We start from the raw sequence: 16,720 nt of genomic DNA on the forward strand, positions 1-16,720 counted from the left end.
GAGTCATTGTGGTTGTTGCTCTGTTGACGAGCTTGTGCAGCATCGCGACAGGCCCATCTGAGACCCCACAAGCCGCATCGGCTGAATGTGAAGGGCCAATGCCGTGTGTCAGTTGCGAGCAGAGTTCGTATTATGAGCTTCGTCGTCTTGCTGTACATTGGATTGTTGATTCCGGTTTTGCAGAATCAGCCGCTTCGGGGTTGCAGTCTCAACGTTAAACCTCCGGGATTACATTCAACCCCTATCCCAGCACACGCTGGCGAAGAGGCAGGGTCGCAGCGGGAGTGGACGTACAACGCCTCACGAAGACTAGCTGGCCCTTTCTGAGAGTCTCAGGTCGAGACCTCACCCACAGGTGACGCTTGGCTTCGCCGCAGACGCACAGCATCTGCAAGATGGCGACAAGCACCTCTTCTGCCCCCTCCAGCTCTGCTGGTCTAAAGTCTCAGTCCAAGTCCTTCCTTCAGGACTTTCTTATGGGTGGAATCGCAGGAGGCATCTCCAAGACAGTCGTGGCGCCTATCGAGCGAGTAAAGCTCCTTCTGCAGCTACAAGATGCAAGCACACAGATCGGCCACCAAGCGGGGCAACTGAAAAAATATGACGGGCTCACAGACTGCTTTGTACGAGTGTACCGGGAGCAAGGCGTCCTCTCCTTTTGGCGAGGTGAGAAGCCTTGTGTAATGTTTTCTGGGTAACTGGGTATCGACTGCTGTGCAAGACGTGTCGAAGCAGTTCTCGCATACGCAGGTTAAGAGGAACTTTTTTTTGGTTCGCTCGTGTAGGTACAGCCACTGATCTTCGCTTTCGGTTGACCTCCCTATGTATTACCTTGTAGGCAACTGGGCAAACGTCGTCCGGTACTTTCCCACGCAAGCGCTGAATTTCGCCTGCAAGGAGAAGTACCAGAAAATGTTCGTCAAAGATGATCCAAAGAAGAACTTTTGGAAGTTCTTCGCGCAGATGCTCGCTGCGGGAGGTGCTGCGGGTGAGCTGACGCGAACACAGTGCATTCCACGATCATCAGTCTCCTCCTTCTGACTCATAGATTAACGCTTTCCTCGCGCATCACGGGCGCCTTACTCCAATCATGCTGGGCCATCAGGTGTGCCGCCGCTGGGTTGCGTTTCGAGTTACGTAGGGTCGAAGGCAGCATCTATGATTCTGAGGGAGAGAAGAAGCACGAGTCACGCCTGTGTCAAGCTCCGGGAGCATTTCTGGAAACGTGTGGCACTTTATTTTGCAGGCGCCACTTCTCTGGCTTTTGTTTACCCCCTCGACTTCGCAAGGACTCGGCTGGGAGCCGATGTCGGCAAGGTGGAGGCTGAGCGGCAGTTCACCGGGCTGAACGATTGCATCCGGAAAATCTACAAAGGGGTTAGTTGCGTTTGCGGAGTTTTGTTAAGGTTTGTGTCGTATCTCGGATCACTGCGATTTCGGGATTTACTCGTTCGGTGCACGAGGTCGTTGACTGTCTTCAAAATTGGCACACACGGTTGCAGCTGAAGTGCCACACCTCAGCGCTTCACTCATTTGTGTATCTTGAGAGGAACTTTGGAAGCCGTAATCGTCACATCTAGGCAAATGTGGCGTCTCAGTGCGCTGCCGCGAGTGCGGGACGTTGCTTAGGGCCGAAGACCGCCTCGCAATTTCCTCCTGTGTGGCGACGCCGGCAGCCGTTCCCCTGAACTCTTCCAAGACATTTCTCCGCGGGCGCCGGTCTGGCACGACAACGGACGGCCGTCAAGCCAGCTGTTCCGCGGACGCGCCCGCCGTGTTTGTGCTGTAGTTTGCTGGCTCTTTTTAAGCTCTCACAGTTTCGGCCAGGCGATTCAGGGATCAGACGAAAGCCGAGGGTGCAGCAGTCGATCTCGGGGCGCAAGCTGACGCGGTTGTCAAGTTTGTGGCTGTCCTCGCTGCAGTCTGGCATCCCGGGCTTGTATAGCGGCTTTCTCGTCTCAGTCGCGGGCATCATCGTCTATAGGGCTGCATTTTTCGGTCTCTACGACACGGCCAAAGCCATGCTGCCGGCCCACGAGAAGACAAACCGACCGCTGCTGCGGAACTTCTCCATCGGCCTGGCAGTGGAGACTGCTGCCGGCGTGATTGCGTACCCGCTCGACACCGTCAGGTGCGCAGCTGGGGAGCTTGGCGCATTAGCCGCCACACCTTCCTACGGGGCTCGTTTAGGATATGCGATTCCTGCTCGGGCAACATCCGACTCTGTCTAGATGCCCCGTTCGTCCGTAAGGAGAAAACGTCGCGATCTGAAGACCTGCCGCCGTGCCTGATGCATGGCCAGCTCGGACAGCTTCGCAGTTGCGTGCATGGATGCGTCATCGGCCACAATTCCCTGTGCGATGTCACGCACTTCAACGTGCGTTTGTTCCGTGCAGGCGGCGCATGATGATGCAAGCGCTTCGCAGCGATACCTTGTACAAAAACACTTGGGACTGCACGCGCCGAATCGCCGTAAGACACCGTTCTTGGTTTTCTCAAGTGTAGATCTGCTGGTATTGCGGTGGAAACAATACCATACACTGCCACTCACTACCGTCCAGGCATCGATCAACTGTAGAACACCCAGTTCGAAACCGGTAGCCCATGGAAAGCGTCGCTAACACAGCACTGTTTAGGACCTCAACTGTCGGGGGTCGCTGGGGTCTCACAGTCCCAGTGCGACCCTGCAATCGTATAGCCAGTTTCCATCTGTTGACGAGGATGCGAATATCGCCAGGGTCCCATCTCGTGTGCCGAAAAAGAACTTGGAGGGGGAGCGACTCTGTCCAACACGGGGGGGGGGGGCCGCGAGAGTGAAGTTGTCCATCAAAAGCTGGCGTGTGCTGTGTACATGCTACAGACAGAGGAAGGTATAACGGCGTACTACAAGGGCTGTGCCAGCAACATTGTACGTGGTGTAGGCGGAGCGATTGTGCTTGTCCTCTACGATGAAATGAAGCGATTCGTCGTCTCGTAAAGCAACGGCCGCTGTTTTAGTGTGGAAGGGTTGTGTTGTTGTTCAACGTTCCGCCTATGTGCCTGCGACACCGGCGAGACCGCTACTGGCAGCAGCACTGCCCCTAGCGCGGATGAGCAAAATGCTTGGGTCGAGCCTTTGAAGTTTCAGCGAGAAATTCGCAGGTCTCGTACCTCTCAGCGCTCGTCGGCACCGCGGTTTCCTTCATTGTTTTTTCTACTATCCTCGGTCCACAGCTGAGACCGGGACCCGGTGATTGTGGCGCATTCCACCGTAAAAACAGGCACATCGCAAGGTGGCTTTCACAAGCAGCAGTTAGCGTGCAACACTCTCACGTATGCGGGGGCTGTTGTAGTCGCGGCACCGGTCAGAGACCGCGCGCGCCCTCTGAAAACCCGTTCGTTACTTCAAAGTAATACATAAAAGGTTTGAAGTGCTGCCTTCCCGCGTCGAGAGCGGTCCGGAGCCTCGTTCCCTCACGAAGCTTTGCGCCGTGCAAAAAACTGGGAGAGCGCCGCACTCAGTGCTCATGCATTCGCCGCCATGAAGTGGCTCACATCCAAGGGGGCAGGAGTTTTGTCTGATACAAGTTGTTAGAGACCCGCGTTCTTCTGGGATTTGATACGGACTGCATCCCTGTCACGTCATATCCATGCGTGGCGCTACCCTAAGAGGGCGTGTGAGATGGCAACCTGTTGGCAACTTGAGGGCGCAGGTAACGCCCTCTGATCGGAGGAAATGAGGGATCTGTGAGGGACGTCTGTGCAACTTTGGACGTACTGGTGTCTTGCAGTATGGCTGTAGTGGAGTAGTGTACGGGATGCTGTACGAGTCAATGTCATCCCGTCCCCTTGTGATCCCCTGTCGGGAGCTGAAGCAGGTAGCTAGTGCCAGTTTTTCTCCATCTTTCGCACCTCGTATTGGTTAAGATGCATTACGTGTTGTGCGAAAATTGCGCGCAAAGAAGGCGCGAAGCGGCGTATCTTGGCCGTCACGTTGACAGGCTTCAAACGGCCTCGCTTCAGTTGACAGTGCTCACCATGGGTACATGTTTGCGGCTTCAAACAGATGCTGTTCCTATCGGTGGAGAGCTCATCGCTTATACGCATGAACCGAACGCTGAACGTGGTGTAAAAGTCCGGTTAGCAGTAACGCATCGGGCTCCTGTTGAGCAGTTTGCTATTTGCCAGTTCGTAATTTAGCTCTGCTGAGAAGCGGAATCCGTGTAGCGCGCTTGGGAGATGCGATAAAACGGCTCGTATTAGCTAGGGGAGAAAGTAGATGTTATGAATAATCACCAACAAACGCGCTCCCTTGCACCTACACACACCCGCCGCGATCCATGCTTCGTGAGGGTGTGCTCGGGAGGTTTGTCTGAAGTCTTGCTCAGTGGAGCACACAAAATCTTTTCAGAGCAACGCTACGAGCCGCTATGATCCGGAGTCTGCAGTGAGGGCTAGAGGATTACCTGTTTCACCACGGCCAGCTAGCAAGTGGGTTTGTTCTTATTAGTGGCGAATGCCGGTCGCGCTGTAGTGCAACTTGTGTCACGGCGGTGTGTGATTCAGCTGTAGGTACATCGTAAGTGCACAACCCGTATTCGGTTGTTTTATCAGCGAACAAAGGAGGCAGAATAGTTAAATACCACCGACTGACAATCTTGTGTATCAAACGTAGCACTGCCGCCAATATGGATGCCTGTCCAAAGCTTCCAGAAACCGTCCGGTGGTTCTCTCGGTCTTTCTTATTAATTTGGTTGATCCACAGCGTTCACGCCCTCACGCTGCCAGTTGATGACGCAGAGCCGCAAGTCGAGCCCCGTGTGGTAGTCTACGAGGCGTCTGATCCGCATGGGTGAGTCGCTCAAAAGCGATGATTCGGCAAGTCGAAAGGATGACCTTGATTTTAGAAAAGCAATAGTTTCTATCGAGGAAAATCTCAAGCAGCAAGTACGAGACAACGTGGCGGCCAACCACCAGAAGTTTGCGTTGGCGACTGGCTCGATGACCGCTGACGCCGGCGAGTCTGGTGAAATTACTAATGAGACGCTAAAGGAGAAACATGCATCTACGGAAATGAAGAGAGCTCTGGCTGCACAAGCACGACAGAATATAGACGAGGAACGAAACCGTCACACGCAGAAAATGATGGAACTGGAAGGCAAAGTTCACGAACGGCTGAAGGAAGTACAGAAAAGAGAGCACGAAGTGTTTGCGGCGGAGCACATGCTTGAACGAGAACTGGAAACGGGGGAAACAACATTGTCCAACGTGCAGTGGCACGCCGCCAAAGAAGAACAGCGCCACGGGACTTTGACGGGGATTCTCGGTCGCACGGAAGACACCCTCAAGTCGAAGTACAAGTCAAAAATTCCTCCTCACCCGTATTCATTTGTGGAGGGAGCTCAAACACATGAAAATGGCTCGCCACTCGTCTTTCTAAGTCGTAGACATCAAGCACGCTAGAGAATTGTTGTGGTGACGTAAAACACAGCAGTGTACATGCTTCCTGCAGCTAATACTGTGTCTTGTTTTAAGTTCTCCGTGATTCCTTTCGTCTCCTGCTACGTCACCAAACATGATTTCGCGAGGCGCGTGTTCCACTTTATAATGTCGTCAACGCTGTGGCATCCCGTTCAAGAGATGCGCACACCTAGTAGCCTTCGATCAGTTTAAACATGTGTAAAATCCTCTCTTCGGCCACATTTGCCATCCAAGCAGTCTCCTAGCGTGCCGGCGACTTCTTGCATGTTCAAAATATGCGGGTTGACTGCTGTCCACCAAGAGGCAAAACAGCGGCATCCCGGTTAAGTGCGCAGAACCGAATGCGTTCCCGCGACCACGGACAAGTTATTATTATGGCATGACATTCGACCAAGCCCGAACGAGTGTGATACAGAAGGGCTTTACTGTGCCTCGTAGTCTCCCCTACAGCTTCAGGGCGAGAAGTACCATGAGCGGCGTGTGCGAACGGTCTTTTCACGCATCAGTGACGCTCTCATCTTTCCAGTGCCTATTATCCCTGTCGCCACCCAGCCGCCTTATCCTACCTCTTGACCTCAAAATATATGTTAGCATATGTGGCTTCGTTGTCACCGGATATCATTGCCAATGTGCGAACAGGTACTGCCCCTGCTAAGTCCGCTCTTGTCGCAATAAGAACTGTGGTTATATGTCACGAGTCAGATGTCAGCAGCAGCATGGCTTCGCTCTCCATTGTATATCTGGGCACTCCCTGCCATGTAGCGCTTCTTTGTTTCTGTTACTCGGCTGAGGTGCGCTATTTTTAGGGCAGGCGTAGTAGGCACTCGGCCGTATGGAATTAAATAATATACGAGGAAGGAACGGCGAAGCTGTTGCCATTGGAAGTCGCACCGGCATAGACCTGACTCGTAGGCTTCTGCGAACTGAAGCGGGCGCGCTGGCAGAAGGATCGGACCATCAGCTACAAAACCTCTTCCGCATCCCAAGAACCCGCGACGGGCACTATAACAGGTTCGACCAATCTCGACGCCGAGAAGTACCTCAAGAGGCATTCTCGTCGAGAAAGACAAGCGGCATCACACGCATATGGTGGTCGCGACCTCTTTATCGCGGACATACCAGAGAACTGAACCCCTGATAACTGAAAGACAAAACACTGTGCATTCGCCACAAGCACGAAAGATATTCGCCTGACACGGCCACAGGCACTCACGACGGATGACCTAGTCCTCGATAACAAGCAGGAAGGAGCAGAATGCCCCGACCAGCCCAGAATATAAGGTGTGTCGCACGTCCCCCGCGTTAAAGCGAGGCGACGCCGGCCGATGAATCAGCTGCAAAAATTGTTTGACTACCTCGTACACGCAAGACGCCTGAACGAGCCGGGTCGTGCATGAAGGCAAGCAGCAGCCGAAAACCACCCATGAAAAACTCTCCACATATTGACTTTCTGGACAAGCGGACCTACAGGGTAGAGTTCTGCCCTCCGTGCGCGCTACAAAATTAGGCTGACTTTGCTCTCTTCTTTATAGAAGTACTTCGAAATTTCACCTCCAGCATGACCTTCTGGTGGTGCTTTCTCCTCGCACGCGTCTTTGTGCTCCATACAAAGTAAACAACGAGCAAGACAAGTAGCAAAACAGTCGCGACCAGGCAGGCGTACACGCAAATGTTATGCAGGAATATCCGGTCTTGCATGTGCTCCACCACCCTGATGGACTCTGCGAAGTAATATAACGCGTTAATGAGCGCAGTGACCTGATTACGTTCAAGCGACGGCATCGCCCCCGATGACGACAGCATCTGAGCAGACACACCACCGAAACCATGAGCACACGCAAAAGGGCACTCGCTCGTAACACAGCTTCGACTGCTTTTCTCAAATGCATTCTCATCGCAGAGGGACAAGTTTGACCGATATATCATGCGTCTCAGTCGCCGATCGTGGGAAGGCTTATTACTCGTATACATGAAGAACAGGGACTGAGCCCTACAAGCTTCTCTGTACGACGGAATAACGAGAATGAATAAGCAAAGCGACCGGGACTATTTGCGCACAGCTTCTGGAGCAGGTTGTGCACTCTTGCAGGCACGCGGCTTACTCTAGCGGCAATGTGTAATGCGGTCAGTTTTATCTTCCCATGAAGACGGCACTTCTCGCACGGTACGCATCGCAAGATGCTGTCGATACCCTCGGTGGACTGCAGGAACTGCAAGCTAAAGACACAGGAAAGGTCGGAGCATCTTCTACTAGCCAGGTGATCTGGCGGGAGTTCTTCGACAGGCGAGTGAGCCATTGATTCTAGAACACAAAGAAGCTGCCCTTCACAATTTGATGAGCATGCCTGTCCCGCCAGCAACCGCTCCTACTCAACAGAAATATTGTATCCTTCAGGGGGCTACGAAACCACAGCACTGTGGAAATTACAACGCTTGTGAGATGCCAGGACGTCACAAATAGCTCACACTCTGATTCCGATGCACGATTTACCAGGCAATGCAGCGTCTCCTACACGATCTTTAAACTTCAGAACCACGGAAAGGAAAACGCCTACACCTAGACATCAACCCTCGCTCACGTACGAACGCTGGCGGGGCGTGACACCCCAGCGACAGCAAACAATTCTGTTCTGGTGGTGTCTCTGGGCCTGCCCGTCGAGCATGCACCGAAAACTCACTTGGAGCTCTCGAAAAAAGGTTTCTTCATGAACTCTGCGGAGCATGCAGCTAACGACGACGTCGTCACGTTCAACATGTGAAGCAGCTCTGCCCGAGTCGAAAGGTCCTCGCGGCTGTTTCCAGTTTCACATGAACATTCCTGCAGGATATCACTGAGGCCACATGCGGCGCGCAGCAGAATTCCGAAAGTGAAGTATAAGTTTTGGACACGAAGGGGATGAAGAGCCAGACGTGCGCGGAAAAAATCCATGTTGGAACTGAACACAGGAGGCGCGGGTGCACCATTGCCTCCATCGCCGTTCGAGCGGGAAGGGAAAGGCGTAGTCATGGGCAACGATGGCGGGGGCGGTGGATCTGCGACGGCGTTGAAGTTTTCTGCTGCAAGAGCAGCAATATTGGCTTGCATGCCGGATAGAAGTCGCTGAAGGTTTGCGTTGTTCGAACAAACCCAATCTCCGAGAGCGCGTCCTGGCTGAACAGCGGTCAGGTCATCTAGAAACGAGGCAGTCACGTCCTGGGATGCGCTACCGCCTGCTGAAACCCTCGCATTGCCTGTCCTGGGATGTATCGGCACCTGTTCGTACAAGAGGCGCCATACGACTCCACCCTCATACTTCGTGAAACACGGAGGATTCAGAAGGAGGTCGACGTACACACCGGGTCCCTTGCTGCCCGCGCTTTGAAAGACGGGGTCGTCCGCTTGCAGCCGTTTAGGTGTTTTGAACATTGAGAATGGATCATCCGGTTGCCTGCTCGATTGGTCTTGTGTCCACCGAGTGAAAGACGCTGAGGAATTCGACCACAGCACACCGATGGGCCATGAATGGTGCCCTATCGGAACCGTAGATGTCAGAGGAGTACTATCAAGCCGCTTCTTCCAGATAGATTTCATGGAAAACCTAAAATATGCAGGTCTGATTGACATTTAGTCGCCAATATACAATCATCCAAGATATATTTATCTGTAGCAGGTTCGGTCTAATGTCCCGTTATACTATAGAGATCACATGGCATCTGGCGGCGAGGTGGGAAGTGTGTTTCAAAGAAAAGGGAGGTTTGGCCGGTAAGTCAGCGTCTAAAATATAAAACCGCAAGTATAAACTGAGACGCACAAATGGACATACTTATTCCTTGTACGGTTTGTACCTACATGACTCCTCAGTTTAAGCAGAACTCTGGTTCATCGTGACTAAAGTCAGCATAATCAATAAAAACGGTTGTTCAGCCACTGTCTCACCACCAACTACCTTGTTTCGACCTCGTACCGACTGTGTTACTGTAACACATATCAAGCCCTTCGGTAGGAAGGTTATTCTCAAACCGTATATGTCAGAGGACCGACCCAAATCTCAACAAAGTTTGTCGTTCACACTCTCTCCGCCGCGAAGGACGTTGGATAAAACATGTCCCTGCATTCCTGCTGGGAGCGGGTAGACACAGTCTGGCGCTTTCAGAGTTGACGCGTAGTCTATTCCGCAGCTGCGACTACCCTATTATCATGACGTGCGATGACTCAGATGGTGCGCAGAGTCCGAAGGCTCGCTCGCTGCGCCAACGCAGTTTCGAACGCACCGGCGTGACGTCTATCCACGAACTCTTCGTCTGGTTTTTGTAACCACGTCTGGGGGATTTCGTCATCAGAACACTGACAGAGGCCACACCGCTGGGGCTCCGAGCATTTGCCTGCCAATGCACGAAACAAGACGCACGCAAGCAGAACGCCTGATCAAGGTAAAACTTGCAACAGGTGCATAGCTCCTTTTTGGCCTCCATCGAGAGATTTCACATCAACGTGATAGAGCGACCCTCCAGGGGCTGGAGCGAGGAACTGACGCGTGCCAAGAATACGTCACCTTCAAACTCGCGGTAGCCGTCACCTTGCATATGACGAGAGCCGCGTACCACGTGCAACAGTCGGACAGTGATCGCCTAACAGCGGCGTGCCAGACCCCGCGGAAGCAGCGTCCTGCCTTCCAGAGATTGATTTTGTGCTGTCAGGCTGCCGTTGACGTCGCCTATGTGCACTTCGTCACTGAAATCCCTCGGGGTGGTTTGTGTTGCACATCGGTGCCTGCGGCTAACAGACCGGTCCTTGCTGCCGGAAGCGCTTACAGCGCATGGCCTTGCTTTGCCGCGATTCTCCCGAGCCCCTCTACGCTGAATCTCCACCTACGTATGGGCACGGGTCTAGCAGCCCACGCACCAGGCAGGACTTTGCATCGGCAAGATGCGTCGCCACTGCACCGGAGGCATGGAAGGAATATAGTGGATCTCATTTTAGCAAGTTCTCACCGGCATTGTCTCGCAGCAAACTATTCAGTCGTGGATCTGCACAAGTGTCTGCCAGCAGAGACAGCTTAAAAATGCGGAAGAACGTCCGCTGCTTCAGGCGGTGAAGGATGGGTCGGACAATCCGTGCGTCCTCGGACAGCTGGCTCGTTGTCGGGAAGTCCAGACATCTACACGGAGAGAACAATTGCATTTCATACCGAATGCATGTACGAAAGATTCTTCCTTGGCGGACCTCTGGAGTGTCAACCGTTTTTCACTCGATACACCCTTGCTCAAATGTTTTCAACCGGAACACGAGACCGATTCCAGCCCCTCGAGGTGGTGAAAAGGCATGCTACCGGCGCCAGTGCAACGCTTTGCTCCAGAGGGTTTCCCATCGACGGACACAAAGACCGATTTGCATGCGCAAACGTTGCCGAGGCTGTTGTCTATAGTGATGCCAAGATCACGTGGAAGTTCCTGGCTTGTCTAACCGGAGTTTACGAAAAGGTAGGCTCCGATACCAATACATCAGAGGAACCAATAGCTGCTTTCGTCGAAAAGTACGGAATCCATCGTCCGACAACCGGGAGGTCCATCCCGATGGCCCACTGCTCACTCCGGAAAGTCTTCTGCGGGAAGCTGCAGTTCCCATAGGTGCAGAAGCGAAGGAAGAAACGGTCTGGCTTTCGTGTACATGGCTGTGAACCACGAAGAAACGCCTTCACCGAAAAGCTTCCCAGACGTCATCTCCGGGGACGCCACAGGAGCCGCCGAATCTGCAGTACTAGCGGCTGGCCCTGCGGAGCTGCCCAAGGCAGTGACCGCCGCTCCCAGGAAAACCAAACGAACCCATCGAAGGGAAAAGGCATGGCACGCACCGCGTCCTCGCCGGGGACGTAGTTGCCACCGTTGTGTTGCGTTGTAGTTCCGAGTCATAGTTTAGTAGCGGTCACGAATCACACGAATGATCCAGGAGAATGTCTCTCGAAAGCGATACACCACTCAGAGGACGGCCACAATGGCTTCTCTCGTGATATGAGTTCACCCAGGGAGCCGCAACCACGCCGACACCGTTAGGCCATTTGCGCAAGCGGAGCTTAGGTCCTTGCAGCGGCGGCGAGCTTCATTGGAATTACTCCACCATACATGCAAATCCTCCGCCACGCGGGCCACACTCTCAACTATACACATCCACTGGACCGCCACGCGTTCCAGAGCGAAGTCACCGTTCAGAGTACCGCAGCTACTGATGACGCCGCAGAAAACATATCGCCGCGGTCGGGGCGTCTTTTCGTCTTTAAAAATTGGACGTAGCGTTTACCTGGGTACGGTTTACAACTCATCCGGAAAAGGTCCGGCGAACGCGGATCACCTTTGCCCCTCCTACTGGGAACGATGCTTTTCTCACGTGAGTAGAGGACAACATGCGCTTACAGCGGGACATTCAGTAAAGACAGAGACAGCCTCGCAAGGAAGTTAGATGCTGTAAACCGCTATATGCCTGGTCATGGAACACCCACTTGGGTAACGACTGCAAATACCGCAGCGGCGAGGGCATAAACTTTCTCCCGTTTGCACCTGATGAAGCAAAATCAGCATCGGAAAATAAAGTCGTTTGCGAAAAACAACAGACTGCCGCACTTTTTGGCCTGTGTGGCACTGTCGATGGCACGCGCGCACTGCGCTCCCGTGCCTGCCGCGCTGACGAGAAAACAAGCTGGCTAGATGTTCGGCTAGTGTGCGAGGCCACGAACATGTCTGGCGCGGCAGGCACGCAGTGTGTCAGGGGTGCCAACACTACCACAAGACCGCCTGATCCCTGCTGTCTGGCGTCCGAACCATAGACATAATGTTTTTCGACTCGTCTGCTTCAGCAATCAGTTGGGGTGACATTATGGATGTCATGCCGGGTCAGTCGTGAGGTTTCACGAAATGCGTCTACGCTCAGGAGCCCGGTTAAGGTATCATACGCGCAAGCCCGGTTAAGGTATCATACGCGCACAACAAAACCAGAAACGCAGTTTTTGTTTCGTCACTCTATGGGAAGGCAGAAAACGCAGCCGAAAAGGGCGAGAGGAGCGGTTCGCTCTATCGAATTCGCTGTCAAGGGTTCAGAGAATTTAGGGTCGCCGGCGCGCGATCGGTTCGTCGTACCGCGGCTTCCATTTTATCGTATCGCAAGCTTACCTCAAAAGCAGTTCCTTCACGTATCCCAGATCCACATGGGCGTGAATATGTTTTCTCGTGTAATATCCATGGGTAATAACACGATAGACTGACGACATGACACTCCAGATTACGTGCCATCTGAAAACGCGTAAGGTGAACAGCGACTACGCACGCCGCATCGATGTGACAGTACTAAATTTGACCACGCAACACAACGGGGTCACTACGAATTCATCCCGTTCGTCACGGTCCCGCGCGACTGCCTGTAAATGAATGCCTGCGCATGCGGTGCTGCGCCGAACTCGTCTCCCTTTCAGTTTTTTTTCCCTGTTCGACTGTTTTTTCGTTGAAAGATACTTCATCACACACACGTCTGCGTAGTGGTTGAGCATTCCCGTTTCCCTTTCACTCGACACCGTCGCCTCAATACAAAGCGTGTTTTTTCGTTGGCAGCCCCTCTGTCAAGAGACAGCTGCTCTGGCTCGTTTCTCTCAACCTACTTCCCACATGTTCTCTACCTTACTTCTTTGTAATGCCTCGTTTCTCTACCATATGACGTGTTGCCCCTCTCCGCTCCTTCCTCGTTTTTCCCGTGCATCCCTTGCAAACATTTTTCACCAGTCTTCATTTCTCTCCTCGATATCGTGGTTACCGGAATCGTAAATTTCGTCTCCGGAGGGAGCGCTTTTCAAAGTCCCAACGGCCCGTATCCATACGTGGGAAGCATGAAGCCTAATGACTAGCCTTGTCCAGTTTTAGCGTCACAACAGATACCATCCGCAATAGTAGTCCCCCTCGCCGTTGTTTCCTTTCACTGTCTGTGTTCTTCCTGGGCAGTCGAGGGGAGGGGCACACGGGGGGAAATGTCCCGATTCCGCCGAACGACAAACGTCCGAATAAATATACCCGTGGAACGCAGCACAGCGGTGCAGACGACGCAGAAGCGCAGGTGACAAATCAAGCAACTGGGACCGCGTGCTCTCTGTCCACTTGACCTCTCGACTACGCACAGATGCATGCCAGCTATGCGGCGTTTCGTGAGGTTTATCAATAGAACTGAAGAGGAAAGGAACGCCGGATGGGGAGTCGTCGAAGGTGACGAGACAACATGCATGGTGATATGCCGCTTTTCTGTTCAAAAGGGAGGTATCACGTCGATGGACATTCTTTCTTCAGCTTCACTAGATGTGGTTTGAACCCAGCCGTTCGCTCGTCAGGCAGTATGAGCCATCCAGAGCCGCTTCTTGAGCTCTGCCGCATTTTTCGGGAAACCTTGCTACAACGATAGTACTGATGCCGGGATTTAGCATCTACAACAGAGCTGTTATTTCTGGTGTGCACCTTTTCCAGTTATCCTCGACTACAGCTTGGGCAACCGAACCGATGCTCACTGTCCTGCGGCTCTGATGCCCCATTCCATGCCGTTATGGAAAGGACTGCTTGACGATCTCGCCGTTCTGCCGCCCCGTACCGTGCTCCTTTCGATATGGCGCCCTAGAGCTCCTGCTGTAACCTAGTTGCCCCCGGCGACTTCATGGGAATGTAGCACATGAACAATTCCCTGTCTCTTCCGTGTTTCCATGTCTTTGTTAGGCGGTATTCCCGCAAAACCTACATCTGCTGCAATACAATGAGGCTTTGAGAAACTCAGTGGGCAGGGTGTACGGCGCAGCGTTCTATACAGTGAGGGAAAACTCGGTGGTTAAGCCTCTCCTAGGGTGGAGATTGAGTAGTCACCTCGAATGTCATGATACCCGGTTGGAGGGTTATGCCTGCTGGGTGCTGCGCAGGGAAACGGTTTGCAGGCGCGAGGACAGGTGCTGCACCTCTTGCTGGCAGTAGGCGCCTTCCAGACATTCGATTAGGTACCTTGATCGTGGCGGACACCCAGACTGCACGTTCTACACTGTTGAAATCGGATACGTACCCACTTTTAAAATCCGACTGGACCGGCGAGATTGCATGTAAGTATCACCTGCGAGTGGGAGGCTACAACTGGCTCCCACCGAGTTCTACTTGTTTGCAGTTTGGCGCCACGAGGACAGGAAAGCACATCAAGGGATGCCACAGGTAGCCGGAGGCAGGAGGCCTTTGCAGCACCTACCACGCGGCTTCTCATTCGCGTCGCCCTCTCTCTGTATGGAGCGTAGCCAGTGAAAGGAAGCCAGCTTTCCGGCGTGGCGACTAGGGGAGCCTGGCGGCGGCAAGCCATGCAAGACGATGGAGCCTGTCACCACACAGCATTCTAACTGAAAGAGGAGCAGGTTGCCCCCTGACTATAGGTGCTGGGTATCCTTTTCTGCGGCACCTGCGCAGCAGAGTTCCTTGAGTCCGGAGAGTGTGGAGCGTACCATTTCCTAAGAGTAAGTATCTTGAAAAAAAATTCGGAGGCTGCCTTACAGTAAGATAATGGCATACACGTGTTGGTCGCTCGAGACAGCAGGTCTCTCTCTCACGTCGCGGGGGATGCGCAGCAATGTAGTACTGTTTCTTACCGTCGTGCAAGCAAATGAGGAAAGAATTCCGCTTTCCGACGAAGCCTTGTTACTTTTGCCACAAACGCGGTGTGCAACCGCATCAACGCAGTAAGAATTGATTGATGACATAGGTCACACTGTGAGCACTGTACATGAAGATAGACGCAATTCCGGGTCGTGTCCTGGCGACGGAGCCCGTCTTGACTCTACGCGAGTGCGAAGGAATGGCACTCGAACAGCGGAACAGCGAAGCAACTCGTTCGAGACTGTAGCTTGCTACGAATACTAAAGAATGCCTTAACATGGACAACGTGGCCGGTGGATGCGCAGGTCAGTGTGTAGGGAACTGGACAACTCGCATATCTGTGTAGAGAGACTCTCAGAATTTAGGTCATTGTCCCCCCTCTCGCCCTCCCTACGCCAACGCATCAATCGCAGAACAAATAGCATCTGCTCTCGCCTTCTGCATCAGATTTTGTCAGTTCTCTCACAGTCGCTCCATCACGTGTGCCCGGCGTGTTAGGCACGCTTCAGCTGCCAGTATATGGTGTGGGCCACTTCTTCATCAGCCGCATTGCTCTTCTTTCCTCCTGCTTCCCGGCAGTCCGCTTCTTGGCTCTATTCTCTTGCGTCATTGCCCATGTGCCTGAAAAAGTATTCTAAATGCCCCAGACATTTATTTCTTCATCTCGTTTACCCGTTTCCGTAGTTGGTTTCGTGCAGTCCCACGGTCGCAGATACTACGGCTTTCTCGCTTCTCGTCATCCCCCGTAAAGTCGTGTTCACATTGATAGTGTGGCATATTGAGGGACAAGTTCCGAAGTACTCTACGCTCCAGACAAACATAGACGTTCCTGTTGCCTTCCCTGACTGTTTGGGGTCACCAGACTGGAGGAAAACTCTATGCACATGAAGACATCACTATAGGAGGACACCAAGATGTGCAACGGGTGTGCACACATGCATGTGAAAACAGTCAGGTGCATATGCAATTATCTTTTCGGGTAGCATTGATCGGGCCGGCAGTCACCTTTGCGGAGGGAAATTTCTGTGCTCTTCCCGGTGGCTGCCCCTCGGATGAGCGTATGTGTGGATGACCGGCGCTGCATCAATGAGTACGCCATTGCCTGTCCCCTCTCCTCACGTCATTATCCCTCGATGCTTATTGTTGCCGTTATTACGCTGTATCGACATAGTGTCTCCCAGCTGTCGGGCATGTGTCCGTCTTGCGTTTGCCTCTCTGTAGAGTTCATCTTCTGGAACACACCAAAGCGTCATTGTCACCGGGAGATGTCCTCCTGTTTATAGCACGATGCCGAAAAGCAGCCCTATTCACGGCGGCTCCGGGCAACTACCGAGAGGCCGTTATTTTTTTCGAAAGCATTGTAGCAAGCCGAGCACAGCGGAAATGAGAGACATAGGCGCTTTACACATCAAACTCATGTCTTGGTGCACTTTTCCTCACCGCAGTTTAGGGTTTAGGGTTTAGGGTTTAGGGTTTAGGGTTTAGGGTTTAGGGTTTAGGGTTTTAGGGTTTAGGGTTTAGGGTTTAGGGTTTAGGGTTTAGGGTTTAGGGTTTAGGGTTTAGGGTTTAGGGTTTAGGGTTTAGGGTTTAGGGTTTAGGGTTTAGGGTTTAGGGTTTAGGGTTTAGGGTTTAGGGT

General features: G+C 52.9%; 3 protein-coding genes across 3 annotated transcripts; 2 read left to right on the forward strand and 1 right to left on the reverse strand.

Moving 5' to 3' along the window:
* Nucleotides 1-395: 395 nt before the first annotated feature.
* On the forward strand, nucleotides 396-2,977 carry BESB_041150 (ADP/ATP translocase; the record flags this gene model as incomplete). The annotated part of the gene is made up of 6 exons (XM_029362701.1): nucleotides 396-666; nucleotides 839-988; nucleotides 1,247-1,377; nucleotides 1,923-2,131; nucleotides 2,397-2,472; nucleotides 2,861-2,977. The coding sequence occupies 6 exons, from the start codon at nucleotides 396-398 to the stop codon at nucleotides 2,975-2,977; spliced, it is 954 nt and encodes a 317-aa protein (XP_029221666.1).
* Nucleotides 2,978-4,827: 1,850 nt separating this feature from the next.
* BESB_041160 (uncharacterized protein) lies at nucleotides 4,828-5,442 on the forward strand (the record flags this gene model as incomplete). The annotated part of the gene is made up of 1 exon (XM_029362702.1): nucleotides 4,828-5,442. The coding sequence occupies one exon, from the start codon at nucleotides 4,828-4,830 to the stop codon at nucleotides 5,440-5,442; it is 615 nt and encodes a 204-aa protein (XP_029221667.1).
* Nucleotides 5,443-6,963: 1,521 nt separating this feature from the next.
* On the reverse strand, nucleotides 6,964-11,109 carry BESB_041170 (putative endoplasmic reticulum oxidoreductin; the record flags this gene model as incomplete). Its single annotated transcript, XM_029362703.1, has 6 exons — nucleotides 6,964-7,263; nucleotides 7,563-7,677; nucleotides 8,139-8,925; nucleotides 9,712-9,822; nucleotides 10,432-10,598; nucleotides 11,030-11,109. 6 exons carry the CDS (start codon nucleotides 11,107-11,109, stop codon nucleotides 6,964-6,966), a joined length of 1,560 nt encoding a protein of 519 aa, XP_029221668.1.
* Nucleotides 11,110-16,720: the final 5,611 nt, after the last annotated feature.

Source organism: Besnoitia besnoiti, chromosome II (assembly GCF_002563875.1).
Source record: "Besnoitia besnoiti strain Bb-Ger1 chromosome II, whole genome shotgun sequence".
NCBI lineage: Eukaryota > Apicomplexa > Conoidasida > Eucoccidiorida > Sarcocystidae > Besnoitia > Besnoitia besnoiti.